The following is an 18,321-nucleotide window of genomic DNA, read 5'->3' on the forward strand; positions in this document are numbered from 1 at the left end:
ATGCCTGTTTGTTTGAAGTATTTTTATCCTCAAGTAAAAAAAAGAAGAAGAAAGGCTGTTTAGGAGCTTACATAGTAAAACACAACCGCCCCTGCACACAAGGAAAAACACATGGGGAGGGAAAAGGGGGAGTGGAATAAAGTCCACTGTGCTGGTGGAATGGCCCTGCTTTCCCCAGCAAAGACTGCTAGAATAGCTGGTGGTGGTGATGATGGAGGAGTAGTCTTCATGGGTGATATTCAGCAAGGCTGGTGGAGTGGTTCTGTTTCCTTGACCCTGCCTACACGGCACCGTGTTGGCACCACTCTGCTGCCAAACACCGCGGCGCGGTAGCACTGCTATGATGTGGTAGCAAGTCATCCTTACTGGAGGAGGCAGCGCAGGCTTTCCAGAGGCTGTTCAGTTTGCCAGGCCGGCCCCTTGCCCAGCTTCCAGTGATGAATCGGAGGTCACCTTCCCCCCAGGAACACCCTGGGCGTGACACCGTAGTGATCTTGCTGTGGCAGGAAAAGTCAGGGGTTAAGTCCTTGACTTTTCCAGTGTGCAGCTTCGCAGGAAAGCCCTGTGGTGCGTTGTGTAACCGATGCAGTGCCAACCCGAAGCTTTTAAACTGTATAGACAACCCCCTCCACTCACCTTCGGTTACATGAACCTGCACCACCAAAAAGATGATGTTCAGAGACCATGCTCAGAGTGCCGCCCCCCTTCCAAAATTAAGTGGGTGAGAACAAGGAACAGGGCCTTTTTGGTAATTAACAAGTTCTCCTGTTAACAGGGTGGTCACTTACGCATTGTCAAAAAGGATGACAATATAGGGCAGATTTGCATTAAAAATGCATGTGCTAATGTATATGTATAGTTCCACATTTTAGAAATAATTACTGTAATTTAAATAGAAATATAATGCATTTCACCATAATGCAGAAGCCATGGTGGGAGGGGTGTCTATGCAATGCAGCTTTGGAAGGGGATTAGTCCAAAAGCCTGCAGCATCGCTGCTGCAAGGCTAAATTGATAAAGCTCAATGGGGCAGGAGGGAGCATTCCTACATTTTCCTATCCACGACAACAAAAGATAGCCTCTCTCTGCCATCTTCAGTAGCCAACTGGAACTTTTCCACAATTACCCAGAGCAAAGGTAAAAGTCGCCATAAATCGGCACTTTGAAAATGCAGTTTCGATGGGGGTGGGGGGTAACCCATGTGGCTACGTGCCGGCGGCTGTCAGGTATAGGCCTTGTACCTAGTGGTGAGATTTATGAGGAAATGCTTTAAGAATGTCAGATGTTCCCTGCAAGCTTATCTCCGTAAGCAGTTCCCATGGGAGTAGCTGGTTCACTCCTTTGCTTCAGCCTTGAAGTAGCTGGTTCTCTGGGAACTTCAGAGTGTTTTGGAAAAGGTGGGGGACGCTCTTTGAAGTGGGTTGTAACATCCCGCCCTCTTGGCACGTGGGCATGGTTTACAGGTCAGAGGACCTGTCTGTCAAGTGACTTTTAATAGGCCTTAAAGGCTGGTGCAAAGCTGAAAAAGCTTTGCTAGGTTTCATTTCTCGACGCAATGCCTGACTTCCCTCCTGCTTTGGATTCCATCTCCGCTTGGGACTTTGGAAGCACTCTGCACATGGTCGCTTTGCTATTTGGACTTTGGATAACTAAGAACTGTGCCATGAAAAGTAGTGAGGCTTTTCATAGACTTGGCCTTGCATATGCTGTGGATTCTGTGTTCGTGCCGAGACTCAGGTGGCAAGGAGTTCCCAGTCCTTAGCAGAAGGATGGGACTCCTGGGCCTGAGGCTTAACCTTTCCTGAAGTCATGGTAACGGGGTCAGCTCAGTAGTGGTAGGCTGAGACTGACAAGTGTGTGACGGATCTCTCTGCCCGGCTCTCATGGCTCAGAGCAACCTTTCCTGGGACTTTGTTTTAGGAGATTGGCCATGTCCCTTTGAGGAACCAGCGTATGCGGCGTCTGGAGAAGCTCAAAGCTGTTATTGGCGTACTGTATTCACACACACCCCATCTCTGAGTGTTTGCCTTAAGGATCATTTCAGAAAAAAGAGCTTAAAGCTTCCTAACCATTGTTCAGCTTTCAGTGTGTTTTGGAGACTCTGTAACCATTATGCTTGTCTACCATGTGATTTCCTCATTAAAAGAAGTTTCACTGATGTGAGTGTCTCGTGTAAGCTTGCCAGCACGTGTGAATGCCAGAGGGAACAAGCAAGAACATGACAGTGGCTGCATCACTTAAACAACACTGCACCGCCGCGCAACCACTACAAGGTTATTAGAGCATACAGACACCCCCTAAGGTGAGACGACCTGTGTGCCTGTTCAGCCTGCTGTTCAAAATCAGGTTCTCTCTCTTGATCATCAACTTCAAGGCCACTCCCCCTTTTCATGATTCGTTATCTTTAAAACAAACTTGGATTGGACACCCTTTCAAATCGAGGATGCCTTCCCATAGAGGACTGTAAAGCAGGTCACATGGCGACACTATCCACTAATCTTGTACAGTTGTAAGATTCTGCTACCGATTGGTCAAAAGGTGAGTTGCCCATGAACTTTGCTGGATTTGTGTGCAATGTGTGAGCTTTTAGCAGTGGACATATTCCAGAAAGAGGTGGTCTGAAGGCAGAAGAGCAGGGATGAGGTCTAGACCCTCCCATGTTAATAATTAACCTTTTCTGCAGAGCAACTCCAGTGAAATGACAAAGTCCCTATTTTAGAAAGTGTTTCTAAACAGCACAAAAACAACCCCTTTCCATACACAGCTTTCAAGATGGATGAAGAAAATAATGCATTCCGGGCTTATAGAGGTAAATTATCTCTCCATACTCAGGGTTTTGGTGTATGCTAAAGATGAGTTGGGTTTTGCCTCAAGGATTCCTGTGTCTCCCTATCAACCTGCAGCTGTTCACAACAGGTTACCTTTGGAGGCTCTTCAACAGGTGCCTCAAAAGTCTGCTAAGGGGGCCTACTCAGTGGTGGCTCCTCATCAGCGGAACAATCTCAAGTGAGGTTTGCCTAGTGCCTACACTTTTTGCCTTTTCAGCTGACCTTTTTTTCTTAATTTTCTCTTTAAAAAACAGTTATGTAATTGGCTTTATGCCTCTTTATTGCTTCTGATGTTTGTTGTGAATTTTGTATTCATTATGGCTTTATTGATATATATTTTTGCAAGGTGCCCTGTGATTTTTATTTTATTTGAAGGACAATTCATTCCATAATAAACAAAAAGAAATTTGTAGTTAGGTTTGCTAGTTTTTCCTTGTCTAAAAGAATTTGTCTGTTTTGCTAGAATGTCACAAAATCCCCAGAACATACACCACAGCTGCAAAGCATCTGAAGACGAAACCAGGCAGGACATCAATCAAACAGTTAGCATTTGGATGAATAGTTTTTTAAACTTAACTTTCAGGCACAGGGACTCCAAACTGGATAAGGACCCTGGCAGTGTAAACAGGGCTTTAAACTTTTGCCCCCTTCTGTGGTCCCAGTCAATTTGTTGTCAATGAATGTGTTTCTTCCAGTGCAAATAGCATGTCGTAGTTTATAGCATGTCCTAGTTTAAGGTGAGACCAGTTTCTCTTGGACATTTTCCATTTACTCAAAGCCTTTTGTCAGGGCTGAAACAAACACAAAAATCAAATTCAAAATTTAGTTGTATTTTCACAAATACATCCAGAACTTTGTCTTTCACATCATGGAAGGTACAGGTGTTTGTTTTGTAGCAAAAGCAACAAGCCATAGCAAAGAAAAAAATGAGAACGGATACAAATCAGAACACGTTGATTAAATATGAAGTATATGATGAATCTGATAAAGTGGCTCTAAACTGTTTCAAAGTCATGTTCTGTCCTTGGTACTTTATACTTCATACATAAACTGATTTAGAATCAAAAATGCCCCAAACTTACAGTATAAGAGGGAGGCATTACTAGTTTTTACCAAAAGGAACAATGAAAAATACACAAAGCCATGAAAAATGTACAAAAAATATTTTAATTACCTGTGCTCTTCTTTCAAATACAAGTGAAACAAAAGATATCAGAGTATATTTCCAATTATATAAGTTAAGCAGAATTTACAAGAAAAGGTAAATGGGCATTGTATTTTAAGAAAAGGAGCGATGCCTTTTAAAACTAGAAACATTGTCTGCACTTGTAGCAGAAAGAGGTAGTAGAATGGACGGTACCACTTCTGGCTGCAGTCAGGGAGTGCCATTCATGCATGGTCTTTAACGAAAAGAAAACAAAAGCTTCCCACTACTGAAACGTTAGCACATCCTGAACAGAGATTCTAGTGCAACCCACTCCTTTCTGTACTAGATTTCTGCTTTCAGGGATCATTCAAAAATCCTAACCATCCCCACTGTAGTCCGAACATAGTGATGCACTCCATTTTACCACCTCAAAACTGCATAGACAGGGCCTGAGGCATATGTCCATCAGGCAGCGTGACTTAGGGCCTAGGGCCAAACTAAACATGAATTTAGTTTAGCATACTGATTTTTCAAAATGTGAGAGAGGATTTTTCAAAATGTGAGGGAAGAAGGAGCAGCAGCAGTGAGGGGGGGAGCATTTAACCCCACCCCACCCCACTCCCTGTGTTCATGACAAAACTCCATCCCTAAAGATGCTCTTACAGCTGTTCTCTTACAGGAATGGGGTAGAGCAGGGTTGGCGAACCCGTGGCCCTCCAAATGTTGTTGGATTCAAACTCCCATCAGCCCCAGCCAGTGTGGAAATGGCCATGGATGATGGGAGTCACGGTCCAACCAGTTGCAGGTTCCCCACCCCTCAGGGTGGAGTTTCCACCATCTCATTCTCCTCTTGCTTATAAAGGGAAAAGTCTTCTTCAGAGGCCGTTCTTCCCCATCTACGCACTGCTGGGTGTCTCTTACTTGCTGGTTCTCATTGGCTTCGTGGTGGCCCTCTCCAAAGGTATGTTCCATATTCAAGTATTTCATCTGGAAAAGTGAGGATGCCGCGGGTGGAGCCAGGTGGGAGCAGAGCAAAGACCATTTTCCATTTTCTCCTTTGGCTTGTAGATACAGGATGCTTCCCAATGAGGCTTTTATGGAGCCATCACCCTGCCTTATGCATGGAATTTTACTGGGGTGGGTGGGTGCCCAGTCAACAACATTTATTAGCGCTAGGACCCCTATGTATGGAAACTCACACAATGGCTTTGGTTCAAAGGCAGGATAAAGGAGCAATACAAGAAACTGTCAGAGCTGCCCCAGACAAATTGCTTTATTGCTCTGTAACAGGAGTGGGGAGACTCAAGCCCAGGGGGTGGGCAAATCTGTCTCTCCTGGGATCCCAATTGGGCCCTTCATGATTCCCTGGATAGCTGTGCCCCCTTCTCCAGCCTCATCCGTGCCCCTAGCCCTGGCCACAAAGCTTGCTTGGTAGCATCCCAGCTTTTACACAGGTTCTCCCCCATTCCAAAAGGTTGAAATTCCTCTCTTAAGCCTTAGCTAATGGCAGTAAGAACTTTAAGCTACAATATGCTGGTCTTTCTCCCCCCACTCTACCCCATTTATTTTTGGTTTTGACCCCACCGAGGGACCAGCCCAAAACTTTTCATGGCAACTTTACTAAAGGTTTAAAACATGTGGCCTGTTCAGACAACACGCTAAGCCATAGTTAGGCCGCTAAACCATTTGCAGCTAATGCTGAGTGAGCATGTTTAAACTGTGATTATGTAGCCAACATGGTTAGGAATGGTTCACACAACATGCGAACCCATAATGTTTAGCTCTAAATGCTTAACCACCCTGGCTTAGTGTATCTTCTGAACAGGATCTATGACGTAAACCAGGCGGCTTTGGGTTTTTTCATGGTGCTTGCCAATCACACGCTTGCATGATATGGCTCAGGAATGGACATCTTGTGACCCTCCAGATGTTTTGGCTTCTAACTCCCATTATCCCTCACCATTTGCTATTCTAGCAAGGGCTGATGCCCATTATACACCAGAACATCTAGAGGGCCACAAGTTGTCCAACCCTGATGTGGCATAATGTGGCACACGGGTAGCAGGATGTTTAGCCTGGAGAAGAGAAGATTGAGGGGAGACATGATAGCACTCTTCAAATACTTAAAAGGTTGTCACACACAGGAGGGCCAGGATCTCTTCTTGATCCTCCCAGAGTGCAGGACACGGAATAACGGGCTCAAGTTAAAGGAAGCCAGATTCCAGCTGGACATCAGGAAAAACTTCCTGACTGTTAGAGCAGTTCGACAATGGAATCAGTTTCCTAGGGAGGTTGTGGGCTCTCCCACACTAGAGGCATTCAAGAGGCAGCTGGACAAGCATCTGTCAGGGATGCTTTAGGGTGGATTCCTGCAATGAGCAGGGGGTTGAACTCAATGGCCTTGTAGGCCCCTTCCAACTCTGCTATTCTATGATTCTATGTTAGAAAATTCTGACACAGATTTCTCTTGCTCCCCCCACCCCTCCTTTGCCACCCCAGTAGCAACGATTTCATCAGAAATCACCAAGATGCACAGTGAACTTGCCAAGGATCCCTTTGGCCACGATTTCCATTGTAAGTTGCTCTGCTATCCCTGTCCTTCTAAACTCGCCCACAAATTGACAGGCCGAGCTGAGGTCAAGTTTTCACTTGCTTCTCTTTCCCTTTGCCCAGTGTTCCCGTGCGGTGCTGACACTCGACAGTGGGAATATTTCGGTGGAAAATGCTACTACTTCTCCCTGAAGGCCCTTCCCTGGCACCAGGCCAAAGCACAGTGCGAACAGCAACAATCACAGCTGGTCATCATAGACAGTTTCGCAAAACAGGTAAGAAGATGGGGAACTCACTGCCTTTGTGGAGGGGAACATCCCATCCTAAGAACACCAGAAGAGCCATGCTGGATTATACCAAGGGTCCATGGAGTCCAGCATTCTGTTCACACTGTGACCAACCAACTGTTGACCAGGAACCCACAAGCAGGACATGAATGCAATAGCACCCTCCTGCCCATGTTATTATTATTATTATTATTATTTATTTATATAGCACCATCAATGTACATGGTGCTGTACAGAGTAAAACAGTAAATAGCAAGACTCTGCCACATAGGCAACTGGTGTACATAGGCTTACTGCCTCTGAGACTTGAGGAGACATATAGCTATCAGGACTAGCTATCAGGGCAAGCATGATTAAGGCCAAGGTTCAATTGGCCCTTGACTTGTCTTGGGCAAGTTCCCATTACTCATAGGATGCTTTTTCTTCCATCACCCCATCTGTTGTCATCATCACAGCAGCGTCTTTGCCCTATTTATTATTATTATTATTATTATTATTATTATTATTATTATTATTATTATTCCAAGATGCAGTCATCTTTGTTAATCCCTCTTAGGTTAGGAGTGGGGAACCTTAGACCTTCAGGCCACACCCCTTTTCCCCCAACCAATGACCATTTGGTGGTTTCCTGGCATTCGTGCAGGTTCCCCCCCACCATTCTAAGAGGTTGAAATGCCTCACCTAAGGCTTAGTTAATGGCAGGAAGAGCTTTTACACTAAATATTGAGTTATGGTGGTTATATACAACCTTATTTAGTTATTGCCAGACTGGGCTTCTGGCCAATAACCTTATAGCACAGTATTTGCAACAGTTTCCAGCAAAGTCAGCAAAGACACAGATTAAGACTGAGATTTTCAATAGGTTTAAACAAACCTTTACTGGCATATAAAAATATAATTTAGTTATGGCAATCACAAATATAAATACTTACATACGGTCAGTCAATACAGCTCTGATACATCTCTTAGTGGTTCATTTTGAGTGATACATGTACATGGGAATACATTTGCTTTTATAGACTAACTGTACAGTGATGCAACTGCTTGCCACCCTTAATTGAAACAATCAATTTACCAATTATTCAATTATGACATCAATGTCCAGGTGCAACGTTGACCTTTAAGTTTTCTGCAGAGTCTTCTGATTCCTCCAGCTCCTCAGCAATTAGTAAATCCGTGGAAACATAACCAGAATCCTAATCCAGGATTCCAACACCCCTTCTTATGTTTACACAAGATTTAACAACACAATGTACAGTTATTTACATTTTTCCTCCCTGAAACCTAAAGTTTCACAAACTTCCCTGTGTTTGGTGGGACCTAGTGGTTTTGTGAACATGTCAGCAAGGTTTTCTTTAGACTCACAATAAACTAACTTTAAACTTCCACTTGCTATATGTTCCTTCACATTTTGATACTTTATAGCTATGTGCTTGGATTTGGATTTTAACATTTCTGTGTTGGCCAAGCCTATGCATGCTTGTGAATCACAGTAAACAGTCACTGGCTTCTCCACTGGGGCCTTAAAGTCCTTTATTAACTGAATTAGCCAAGTAACTTCACCACAGAGTTCAGATAGAGCACCATACTCAGCCTTGCAAGATGATATAGAAACAAACGCTTGCTTCCTGGACTTCCAGCATATCGGTGCCTTTCCAAATGTCAAAACGTATCCAGACGTGGATTTGTGGTCCTCGACACAGCCACCCCAGTCTGAATCCACATAGCATAACAGCTTCTTATCTGCATCGGCAGATAAAATCCTTTTCACTGCTTGCCAAGCAGGCACAGTTGGTTTAGCAACAAACCTGCTTAAAATGTTGACAGAAGCAGACAAATCTGGCCTTGACCAGTTCACTAAATACATCAACATTCCCACCACTGAATGATACAAGCCTGGATCACCAAAGTCCTCTCCTTGTAGATTCTTTAGGGCTTCCAATTCCATGGGGCTTTTTGCTGGTTTGCATTCAGACATTCCACACCGTTCCAGCAAACTCAGATTTTTTTGCTTTTGACTTAACAAAAAACTTCCATCTTCTGCCCTGTTGATTTTAACTCCTAGATAATTCTTTACAACACCTAGGGATTTTAAATTGTACCTGCTACTCAGCTGCTCAGCTACTTTGTTGATTTCAGCGTCACTAGAACAAGATATTATCAAATCATCCACATAAATCAAAATAGCCTTGTAGGCTTTACCTTTTCCCTTTGTATAAAGACAAGGGTCAGCTAGGCTTCTTACAAATCCCATTTCACTCACCAGAGTATTGTTTAGTAAAGAATTCCAGCACCTAGCACTCTGCTTTAAGCCATAAATCGCCTTCTTTAGAAACCACACGGTGTTGTCATCTGTTTCTAAACCTTCAGGCTTCCTTAAATAAATTTTCTCAATGATTGGCGCGTTGAGATAAGCAGTCTGAAAATCATATTGCTTCACTTTAAGGTTTTCTTTGGCTGCAATAGTCAAAAACAAACGCAAAGTCTCTGATTTGGCTGTGGGGGCGAAAGTTTGGTCATAGTCGACCTCCTTAACCTGGTTGAACCCACGGGCGACCAGTATAGCCTTAAATCTCTGCTCCCCTGTTTCTAGCTGCTTGAGTTTAAATACCCATCTGCAAGTTAAAGATTTTTGCCCTGCTGGCAAACTCGTCTCTTCAAACATTCTGTTTTCTCTGAGACTGTCTAACTCTCTCTGCATGGCACTTTCCCACTGCTGCCTCTCTAAAGAATTCAACTTCTTTACTTCAGAGTAAGAATTAGGCTCATAATTCACACAGCAAGCTTCAAAGCCGTACCATTTAGGTGGTACGCCTTTATTAACTCTTTGACTGCGTCTAGGAGCTTCTTCCTGCTGCTTTTCCTGCTCTTCTAAATCTTGAGCCTCTATACTCTGATGGTTAACCAACAAATCAGGCTCCTGCCTGCTTTCTAGTTCTACCAGCACTTCTGGGTTGTCGTGCACACTTTTCGAATTCTGCTCACTAAAGTTAGCTGACCTAGAGACCACTATCCTTCCCCCTTCGCACAGGAACCGCCAGTTGTTGTGGCAATATCCTACGAATCTTAATCTAATTCCCTTCGGAGAAAAAGTACGTCTCTGTGAAATTGGAACATTTACAATAGCAAAACTCCCCCAAGTTCTCAAGTGCTGTAGATTTGGCTTTCTGCTGTAAAGCAAAAAGAAAGGAATGTTATTTATGGTTTTAGTCCAAGTCCTGTTGCAAAGGTAATAAGCTGCCACAAATGCTTCTCCCCACAATTGTGGCTCTGCCTCTGCGTCTTTCAACAGGCATTCCATTTTTTCTTTCAGCACGCTGATGTGCCTCTCAACATTGCCGTTTTGATGAGGTGTCCTCGGGCTGCATAATTTATGACTTATGCCAGTCTTTTTACAAAACTGCTTGAAGTCATTCGATTGAAATTCACCTCCACGATCCGTCAAAATCTCCCGGATTTGCTTCTGGAGTTTTCTCTCTATGAATTTAACCCATTCCTTCACCGTGCCTAAACATTCAGATTTGTGCTTTAACAAATATACCCACGAAAAACGGGTTTTATCATCCAGAATGACTAAAGCATATCTGGCTCCTCCATAGCTCTCTGGAAACGGGCCGGTCAGATCCATGTGTACCAGTCCCAGAACGTGTTGACTCCGCCAGTCTCTGACACGTGGAATATTCCTCACCTTGGATTTAGCAACTTTGCATATCTTGCAATCTAAGTAATTGTTGCACTTCTGAACTTTTACACCCTCTGAAAAACTCAGAGTTTTGTTCAGAACTTTAAAACTTGAATGTCCAAGTCTCCTATGTAAAACATGGATACAATTGTCATGGTTAGGAACATTTTCATAGGTTTCCATACAACCTGCTTGCACCTCTGGAGTTTCTTCCTCATTTGAATTGTCCTGTATAAAATACAATCCATTCTGCAGCTTTGCAGTTCCTCTTAGGAGTCCATGCTTCCGAATAAAGCATTTGTCTTTTTCAAAAGACACACAGAAACCTTTTTCTGTTAAACTTGACACTCCTAGAAGGGAATAATTTAAACTGGGAACAAACAATGCATTATCAAAGCATTCCTTCAAAAAAGGTAGTCTGCACGAGCCTTCGCCAGATACTTGGACTTTTTTGCCATCAGCCAGCGTGATAGATTTTTCAGAAGAGTCCCTGAAGTCCCGGAAGAACTCAGGTCTATTCGAAATCACCGTAGAAGAACCAGAGTCTATGAGCCACTGGAAGCTCTTTTCTTCCGCTTGCTTGCAGAGTTGACTCCTTGCTTCTGCCTTCATTAGCTGCACTGATTTATTCTTCCCTTTTTCCCCTTTGTTGGGCTCTGATTGTAATTTAACTCTACAATCCTTTTGCAAATGTCCCAACTTCTGGCACCTGAAGCACCGTAGAGGTTTCTTAGGTTTGGGCTTTCTCAAAGTTGAAAACGCTGACTCATTTTCCTCCTTCTTCACCAAAGCCTTAACCCCTTCATACCCAGACCATTTTGAAAACGCGTCTGGTTTGTCGCCTGAACTGCTTTGGGCTGACTTTCTCAAAGTCCTCTTTTGACATTCTTCTATCAATCTGCCCGATATCATATTTAAAGTCATGTCCTGGATCTGCATTACTTCTAAAGTTGTCACCAGCACGTCCCAAGACGGTGGTAAGCTCGACAAAACCACATACACTTTCATTTCATCACTCAGAGGTAAGCCTGCTGCATTTAGACTTTCAAAGCAGTCTCTTAATTTCTGCAAATGGGCTTTTACATCTTCTCCCTCTTTCATAAGTGTACGGTAGAGCTTTCTGGTTAAACTTATTCTAGCTCCTGCGGTATCTCTAACATAAACAGCTCTAAGTTTAGTCCAGATAACATCAACTGTGTCTTCTCTGCTTATATACGACAGTTGGTCATTCCTCATGGACAAAACAATGTGGGCTTTCGCCCGCTCAGCACGACGTCTCCACTCCTGTAAATTTGCTGCATTCAAATCTTCTGCTGGGGCATCTGTTACAACTTCCCACAGACCAAGATTTCTCAGGCTCATTTCTATTTTAAATGACCATGACATGTAATTTTCGTCTGTAAGTAATTCAATAGGGACAGTGTTCCCAATGTTTAGTGCCATACTTTCAATTTAACAGGTTGTTTCTGATGTACAACCCCTTCAGTGGTTTAATTTCTTTTAGGGCCTGACCAGCTATACAGTTTCAGCTTCCTCAGCGCCCCCTTAAATTCAAAACCATTCTTGCCAGTTCTCTCCGTGTGATTTTCAGACACCTGCTATATGAAATAGCTTACTGGCTGTCTGTTCCAACAACTTTCAACAAAGACGCTTAGGAATTTAATCAACCACGGCTTAATTCTTCAGTCCTACTGTACTTGCTGTAGCCACTATACTTGCTGGTTGTTTTTGGGGCCTGGGCCCATAACCTATTGAGTTATGGTGGTTATATACAACCTTATTTAGTTATTGCCAGACTGGGCTTCTGGCCAATGACCTTATAGCACAGTGAGATTTTCAATAGGTTTAAACAAACCTTTACTGGCATATAAAAATATAATTTAGTTATGGCAATCACAAATATAAATACTTACATACAGTCAGTCAATACAGCTCTGATACATCTCTTTGTGGTTTATTTTGAGTGATACATGTACATGGGAATACATTTGCTTTTATAGACTAACTGTACAGTGATGCAACTGCTTGCCACCCTTAATTGAAACAATCAATTTACCAATTATTCAATTATGACATCAATGTCCAGGTGCAACGTTGACCTTTAAGTTTTCTGCTGAGTCTTCTGATTCCTCCAGCTCCTCAGCAATTAGTAAATCCGTGGAAACATAACCAGAATCCTAATCCAGGATTCCAACACTAAAATGGGCTGATATTTTTGGTTTTGGCCCTGCCCCCTTTGCCTTTGGCCCCGCCCACCACTGGAAGACAGCCTCCAATTGAATTTAGTCCTCCAGCTAACATTCCTGTCAATGGGAAAGAGCGCCTTGATGCTATCCCATTGGCCTCTCTTGAATCTTCAGTGCTGGGAAAGATCAAAACGTTCTAGGGGAGGGTTTTCCAGCCAGAGCAGAAGTGCTGAAGGCTGTCAGCTTCCTCTCCCACCTTTTAAAGCCAGCAGAGGCAGTCAAAACCCTTCAGTGCCCCCTCCAGCTAGAAAGACTAACATTCCACCTGACACCACCCTTGTGCCTATATTTGTCCCAGGGGTTGTTAGCCACTGAACTCTGCTCCAAGATTGTACAATAAAAATGGTGTCACTGATGAACAAAAGAAAAGCACCAGTTTTGAAACTGCTCTCAGTACAAATGTCTTGTGGCCCTTTTTATGGCTTTACAAAACAGCTAGGCTCTGGCAGGCCTCATACTGGGCAACAGATTCTGCAGAAACTGGGCCACAGGAGAGAAGCCCCTGTGTCATGTTCCTGACAGCCTTATTTCCCCAAAAAGAAAGCAATTCCAAGCAAGACCCTTCCAGCGTATCAGTGAATGCAAGAGCATTGGGGGTGGGGGTATAATATACTACTTACAAATGAGACCTGCCACAAAACATTGCAGTCTATCTTCCCTCCTACCAAGAATGCTTTTGTTAGGGTTCTCGTCAACCAGCCAGCCAGCCATGCCCTCCCCTAGGATACTCTGTTCCAACACCACTGCAAGGCTTTTCACTTTTCCAACTGACACTCAACATTCCAGTCTTCACCTGCTACTGAACATGCTCTGCCATCACTGGAGTTTGGGGAAAGAGATGTCCCATTTTTAAAAATAAATAAAAGATTGTTGGTGCTTTTGCAAACTTCAGAATTCCCCCTGAGCATGTTGAGATCGCCCTCTTGTTTCTCGCTAGCCTCATTTTGGTTCAAATCCTGTCGGCACTCACCACCTCAGTTTGCTAGTGGAGGGAGATTTAAACCCAGGTTGCTCCATTTACTTATCTGTTTTTATGATAAGAGGATTTTTCTACACAAGGCATTTATCGTGTGCTCATTATTCCCTACTCAGAGTTGTTTAAGAGTTCTTTAGATGATGTTGTGTGACCCACCAGTTTTGCTTCTGTGTCTAAACAGAACTTTGGTCATGTTTTTTAAGAGCAGGGAAAATGCAGCATTTAATTGTAAAAGAAAAAGAAAAAGTGATTTCCCTCTTGTGTTTTTGTGCTATTCTGCTATACCACAGTGCCACCTAGAGGTTATGTGATGGAAAAGCAAGAAAGGAAACACTCCTTGTGTAGGGCTTGGATCTCAGTTCTACAACGCAACTGAATGTAGATACAGCGGATTAACGGCCTCATGTAGAAAAAATCACAAAGGGGCTATTCCCAGCACTTTCATCTTTATGCAACCACAAATGCCAACATGGCTTTGTTTGATTTTTATTTCTCATAGAATTTCTTACAGACCCGGACCAGAAATGAACGGTTTTGGATCGGACTCCATGACCAACAAACGGAAGGAGAGTGGAAATGGCTAGATGGCAGTAATTATAGAACAGGCTTCAGGTAAGCACTGGGCATCCCCTTAATGGTCATGAGGGAGGGGCCTGCCTTTGCTGCTGACCAAGTCCAGTTTTCTCAAACTCTTTGAAATTGCCTTCCCCAAGTCTGAACATGTTGTGCCTTCCAGAACTGCCTCTGTTCCCTTCCAGTCTCACTCCATTTCTATATGGGAAGCAATTCACACTAGCCCTAGGTTTGGGGGTGGGGGGCAAGATTCTTGTGCATAACTGCATATAAGAACCTCTACATTGGGGTGAATAAATATTAAAGATTGTTTAATCTTCTTCTTCTTTGCCTCAAGTCTCATGGCTGGTGACAAGAGTTACTAGTTAACAGCTTTAGGTATTGACTGAAATACTGAACTGAACGGAATTCCTGTGTGTGTGTGTACACACGCACGCACACCATGCACGTGAGAGAGAAGGATATTCCATTACAACTAGGGTGACCAAACGAAAGGTAGGACAGGGCTCCTGTATCTTTAACAATTGTATTGAAAGGGAGACTTCAGAAGGTGTCATTTTTATGCATGCAGCACCTGGTGAAATTCCCTCTTCATCATAACGGTTAAAACTACAGGAGCCCTGCCCTGTTTTGTATCTAGTCTCTCTAGAATAGCTCCTGTATCTTTAACAGTTGCAATGAAGAGGGAATTTCACCAGGTACAGCATGAATACAAAGGACACCTGCTGAAATTCCCTTTTCTGTACAACGGCTAAAGATACAGGAGCCCTGTCCTCCTTTCCATATGGTCACTCTAATTACAACTAGAGATTTTAAGGATAGTGGGAGAAGGGAGAATGGAAAAAATCAGGGAAAAGCTTCTCCCTGCCAAAATTTCCAAAAATCACTGGCAAAAAAACCAGAACATAAACAGACCCCCACTTCTCTCTCCCCCCTTCCCCTTGCCCCACCAGACTTTCACATCTCTAATCGCAGCCTGCACTGTGGTTCTTTTATACATCATTTTTGTCCTGAAAAGAATCAAACCCTAACCTAGCCTTGATCTTCCTTCTAAGCAACTGCTATATCCACTTACCCAGTTGTAAAACCCATAAATCTCAATGAAACTTACTTCTCATTAGCCATGGGGGCTTCCTATGTGGCATGACGTTGCAGCAGTGTTAAACAAAACTCTGCACTTTCTCTGCTGAGGGGTGGGAGGAGGAGGAAAAGCAAAGCAAATTCAGGCACTACATTCTTAGTTGCAAAAGTTCAGCAGTGACAGTTGGTAGCAGGAGGGAGGGGGCTCTCAGCTGGAGCTGGACCCAGGCATGATGGAGAGGTGCCTGGCTGCTGCTTCCTCCCTCACTGGTGGCCTCTGCAGTGACAGTTGGTAGCAGGAGGGAGGGGGCTCTCAGCTGTAGCTGGACCGAGGCACGATGGAGAGGTGCCTGGCTGCTGCTTTCTCCCTCACTGGTGGCCTCTGCAGTGACAGTTGGTAGCAGGAGGGAGGGGGCTCTCAGTTGGAGCTGGACCCAGGCACGATGGAGAGGTGCCTGGCTGCTGCTTCCTCCCTCACTGGTGGCCTCTGCAGTAGCAGTTGGAGCAGAAGGGAGGGGCCTCTCAGCTGTAGCTGGACCGAGGCACAATGGAGAGGTGCCTGGCTGCTGCTTTCTCCCTCACTGGTGGCCTCTGCAGTGACAGTTGGTAGCAGGAGGGAGGGGGCTCTCAGTTGGAGCTGGACCCAGGCACGATGGAGAGGTGCCTGGCTGCTGCTTCCTCCCTCACTGGTGGCCTCTGTAGTAGCAGTTGGTAGCAGGAGGGAGGGGCCTCTCAGCTGGAGCCGGACCCAGGCACGATGCAGAGGTGCCTGGCTGCTGCTTCCTCCACCACTAATGACCTCTTCAGAGACAGTTGGTAGCAGGAGGGAGGGGGCTCTCAGCTGGAGCTGGACCCAGGCACGATGGAGAGGTGCCTGGCTGCTGCTTCCTCCGCCGCTTATGGCCCCTTCAGAGGCAGTTGGTAGCAGGAGGGAGGGGGCTCTCAGCTGGAGCTGGACCCAGGCATGATGGAGAGGTGCCTGGCTGCTGCTTCCTCCCACACTGGTGGCCTCTGCAGTGACAGTTGGTAGCAGGAGGGAGGGGGCTCTCAGCTGTAGCCGGACCCAGGCATGATGCAGAGGTGCCTGGCTGCTGCTTCCTCCACCACTATTGGCCTCTTCAGAGACAGTTGGTAGCAGGAGGGAGGGGCCTCTCAGCTGGACCCAGGCATGATGGAGAGGTGCCTGGCTGCTGCTTCCTCCTTCACTGGTGGCCTCTGCAGTAGCAGTTGGTAGCAGGAGGAAGGGGGCTCTCAGCTGGAGCTGGACCCAGGCATGATGGAGAGGTATCTGGCTGCTACTTCCTCCCCCACTGATGGCCTCTGCAGTGACAGTTCAATTCACTCTGGCGAAAAAGTTGGGGTTAAGTCCATGACTTTTTGGAATTGCACCCTGATAGCTGCTGCATAGTATAACTGTCACAGCACCACCACACATCCACCACGGGGCTGTCAGAGCGTTATGAGTGGCCCCATGTAAAGGCCCATGCTGCTAAATGAGTTCGTTTAGCTCTAAGAATGAACCTTCAGTTTTAACTTAGGAGAAACACCAATGTTCATTTGTCAGAAGTTTGAGAAACGGTGGCCTAGACTTCCTGGTGGGACTGCAAATCAGATTAGTGCATTCTAAGTTGTTATTCTGTATTCCTGGAGGGGAAACACACATGTCTTGCTTCTATCACAGGAACTGGAAGGCAGGAGAACCTAACAATTACCAAGGCCAAGATGAGGACTGTGGCCAATTGTGGCTCAACGGGGAATGGAATGATTTCTCCTGCACCACTGATAGCTATTATGTCTGTGAGAAAGCCCTGCCAAGCAAAGCCACGCCTGCATCAAAGGGCTGAGCGCTTGCCACGATCTTCCTAGAAATCCCTAGGAATGAAAGGATTAATGTGAGAAGCGGCATAGCCCTACCCTCTGGTGGCAGAAGAAACAAAAACAGCAACGTAACTTTGCCAAGAAAACCTTTTCATAAACAAACAAACACCAAAGAAACTTTCAGGATCTCATTTTAAAATTCAATCATTTTTGGAAATGGTCAATTACTAGTATTGGATTATTTGGCAGTTCTGCAGCTAAATAAAATTAAGTGATATCTTGTATAACTTCCTAAGCAATTGACAGGGCTTTTTGCAACATGGGAGAGAATAAATACCAACCTACCTTACAAGCTTGCTCTTAAGGATTCCTTAAAAACTGCTAATAGATATCCTTAAATATATTCAGCACTATATACATCTATTAAATAAATAAAATAAACGTAAGAGAGGAAGAGAGGTAGTTTAAAATGCTATAGAACATTATATAATTGGTATGGCTACAGTTGTTACATTATTGGATTTTGTGAAAAGTACTTGACTTGAAATCTAATAAACAAACAACAATGCCCCAGTGACATTTCATGCTCCGACTCACCTTTGGCATGCCAGGGGTAACGAGAGAGGGAGCCCTCCAGGGGCTCAAGACCACATTGGATTGCAAGCACCAAAGGGTGGTTCTCTAACCTCTGAGTTACAACAGCAGACAGGAGGGACACACATCACGGGGCATTTTTCTTCCACGTTTGGCCAACCCAAACTACCAACCTTAAATATCAAGGGCTGCAGGAGGAGCCCTACCTGGGTGGAACACCTTACATGCAGGGAACCCAAGTTCAAATCCAGAACACAGCTCTACCTTAGACAAGGTGTGGAGGAGTCCCCATACTCAGGCACAATTGAGCCAACCAGGTGTGCTGCATGGGTCAACAACAGCCCTTTAAACCCACCTGTCCCTAGGGTGACCATATGGAAAGGAGGACTGGGCTCCTGTATCTTTAATAGTTGTATAGAAAAGGAATTTCAGCAGGATGATGATGATTTTGTATCCCGCCTTTTGCCCAATACTAGGCCCTGCCCTCTTGAACAGATACAAAAGTGGGCAGGGCTCCTGTAGCTTTAACTGTTATTATTA

At 44.6% G+C, this 18,321-nt stretch overlaps 2 protein-coding genes across 3 annotated transcripts in view; one reads left to right on the top strand and one right to left on the bottom strand.

Annotated features, from left to right (window-relative positions):
- Positions 1–18,321, bottom strand: part of CHCHD5 (coiled-coil-helix-coiled-coil-helix domain containing 5) — a 474,014-nt gene that overhangs the window by 214,054 nt on the left and 241,639 nt on the right. The gene's annotated exons all lie outside the window — the stretch shown is intronic.
- On the top strand, positions 2,616–17,769 carry LOC134396538 (hepatic lectin-like). Of its 2 annotated transcripts, none has more exons than XM_063123054.1 (6): positions 2,616–2,809; positions 4,838–4,936; positions 6,478–6,549; positions 6,649–6,800; positions 14,216–14,328; positions 17,051–17,769. In XM_063123054.1, exons 1-6 carry the CDS (start codon positions 2,773–2,775, stop codon positions 17,211–17,213), a joined length of 636 nt encoding a protein of 211 aa, XP_062979124.1. In that variant the 5' UTR covers positions 2,616–2,772; the 3' UTR covers positions 17,214–17,769. The 2 variants fall into 2 exon arrangements, with proteins under 2 accessions (XP_062979124.1, XP_062979123.1); XM_063123053.1 differs by having other exon boundaries at positions 2,618–2,809; positions 6,475–6,549.

The sequence above is a fragment of the Elgaria multicarinata genome, chromosome 3 (assembly GCF_023053635.1).
Source record: "Elgaria multicarinata webbii isolate HBS135686 ecotype San Diego chromosome 3, rElgMul1.1.pri, whole genome shotgun sequence".
Lineage (NCBI taxonomy): Eukaryota > Metazoa > Chordata > Lepidosauria > Squamata > Anguidae > Elgaria > Elgaria multicarinata.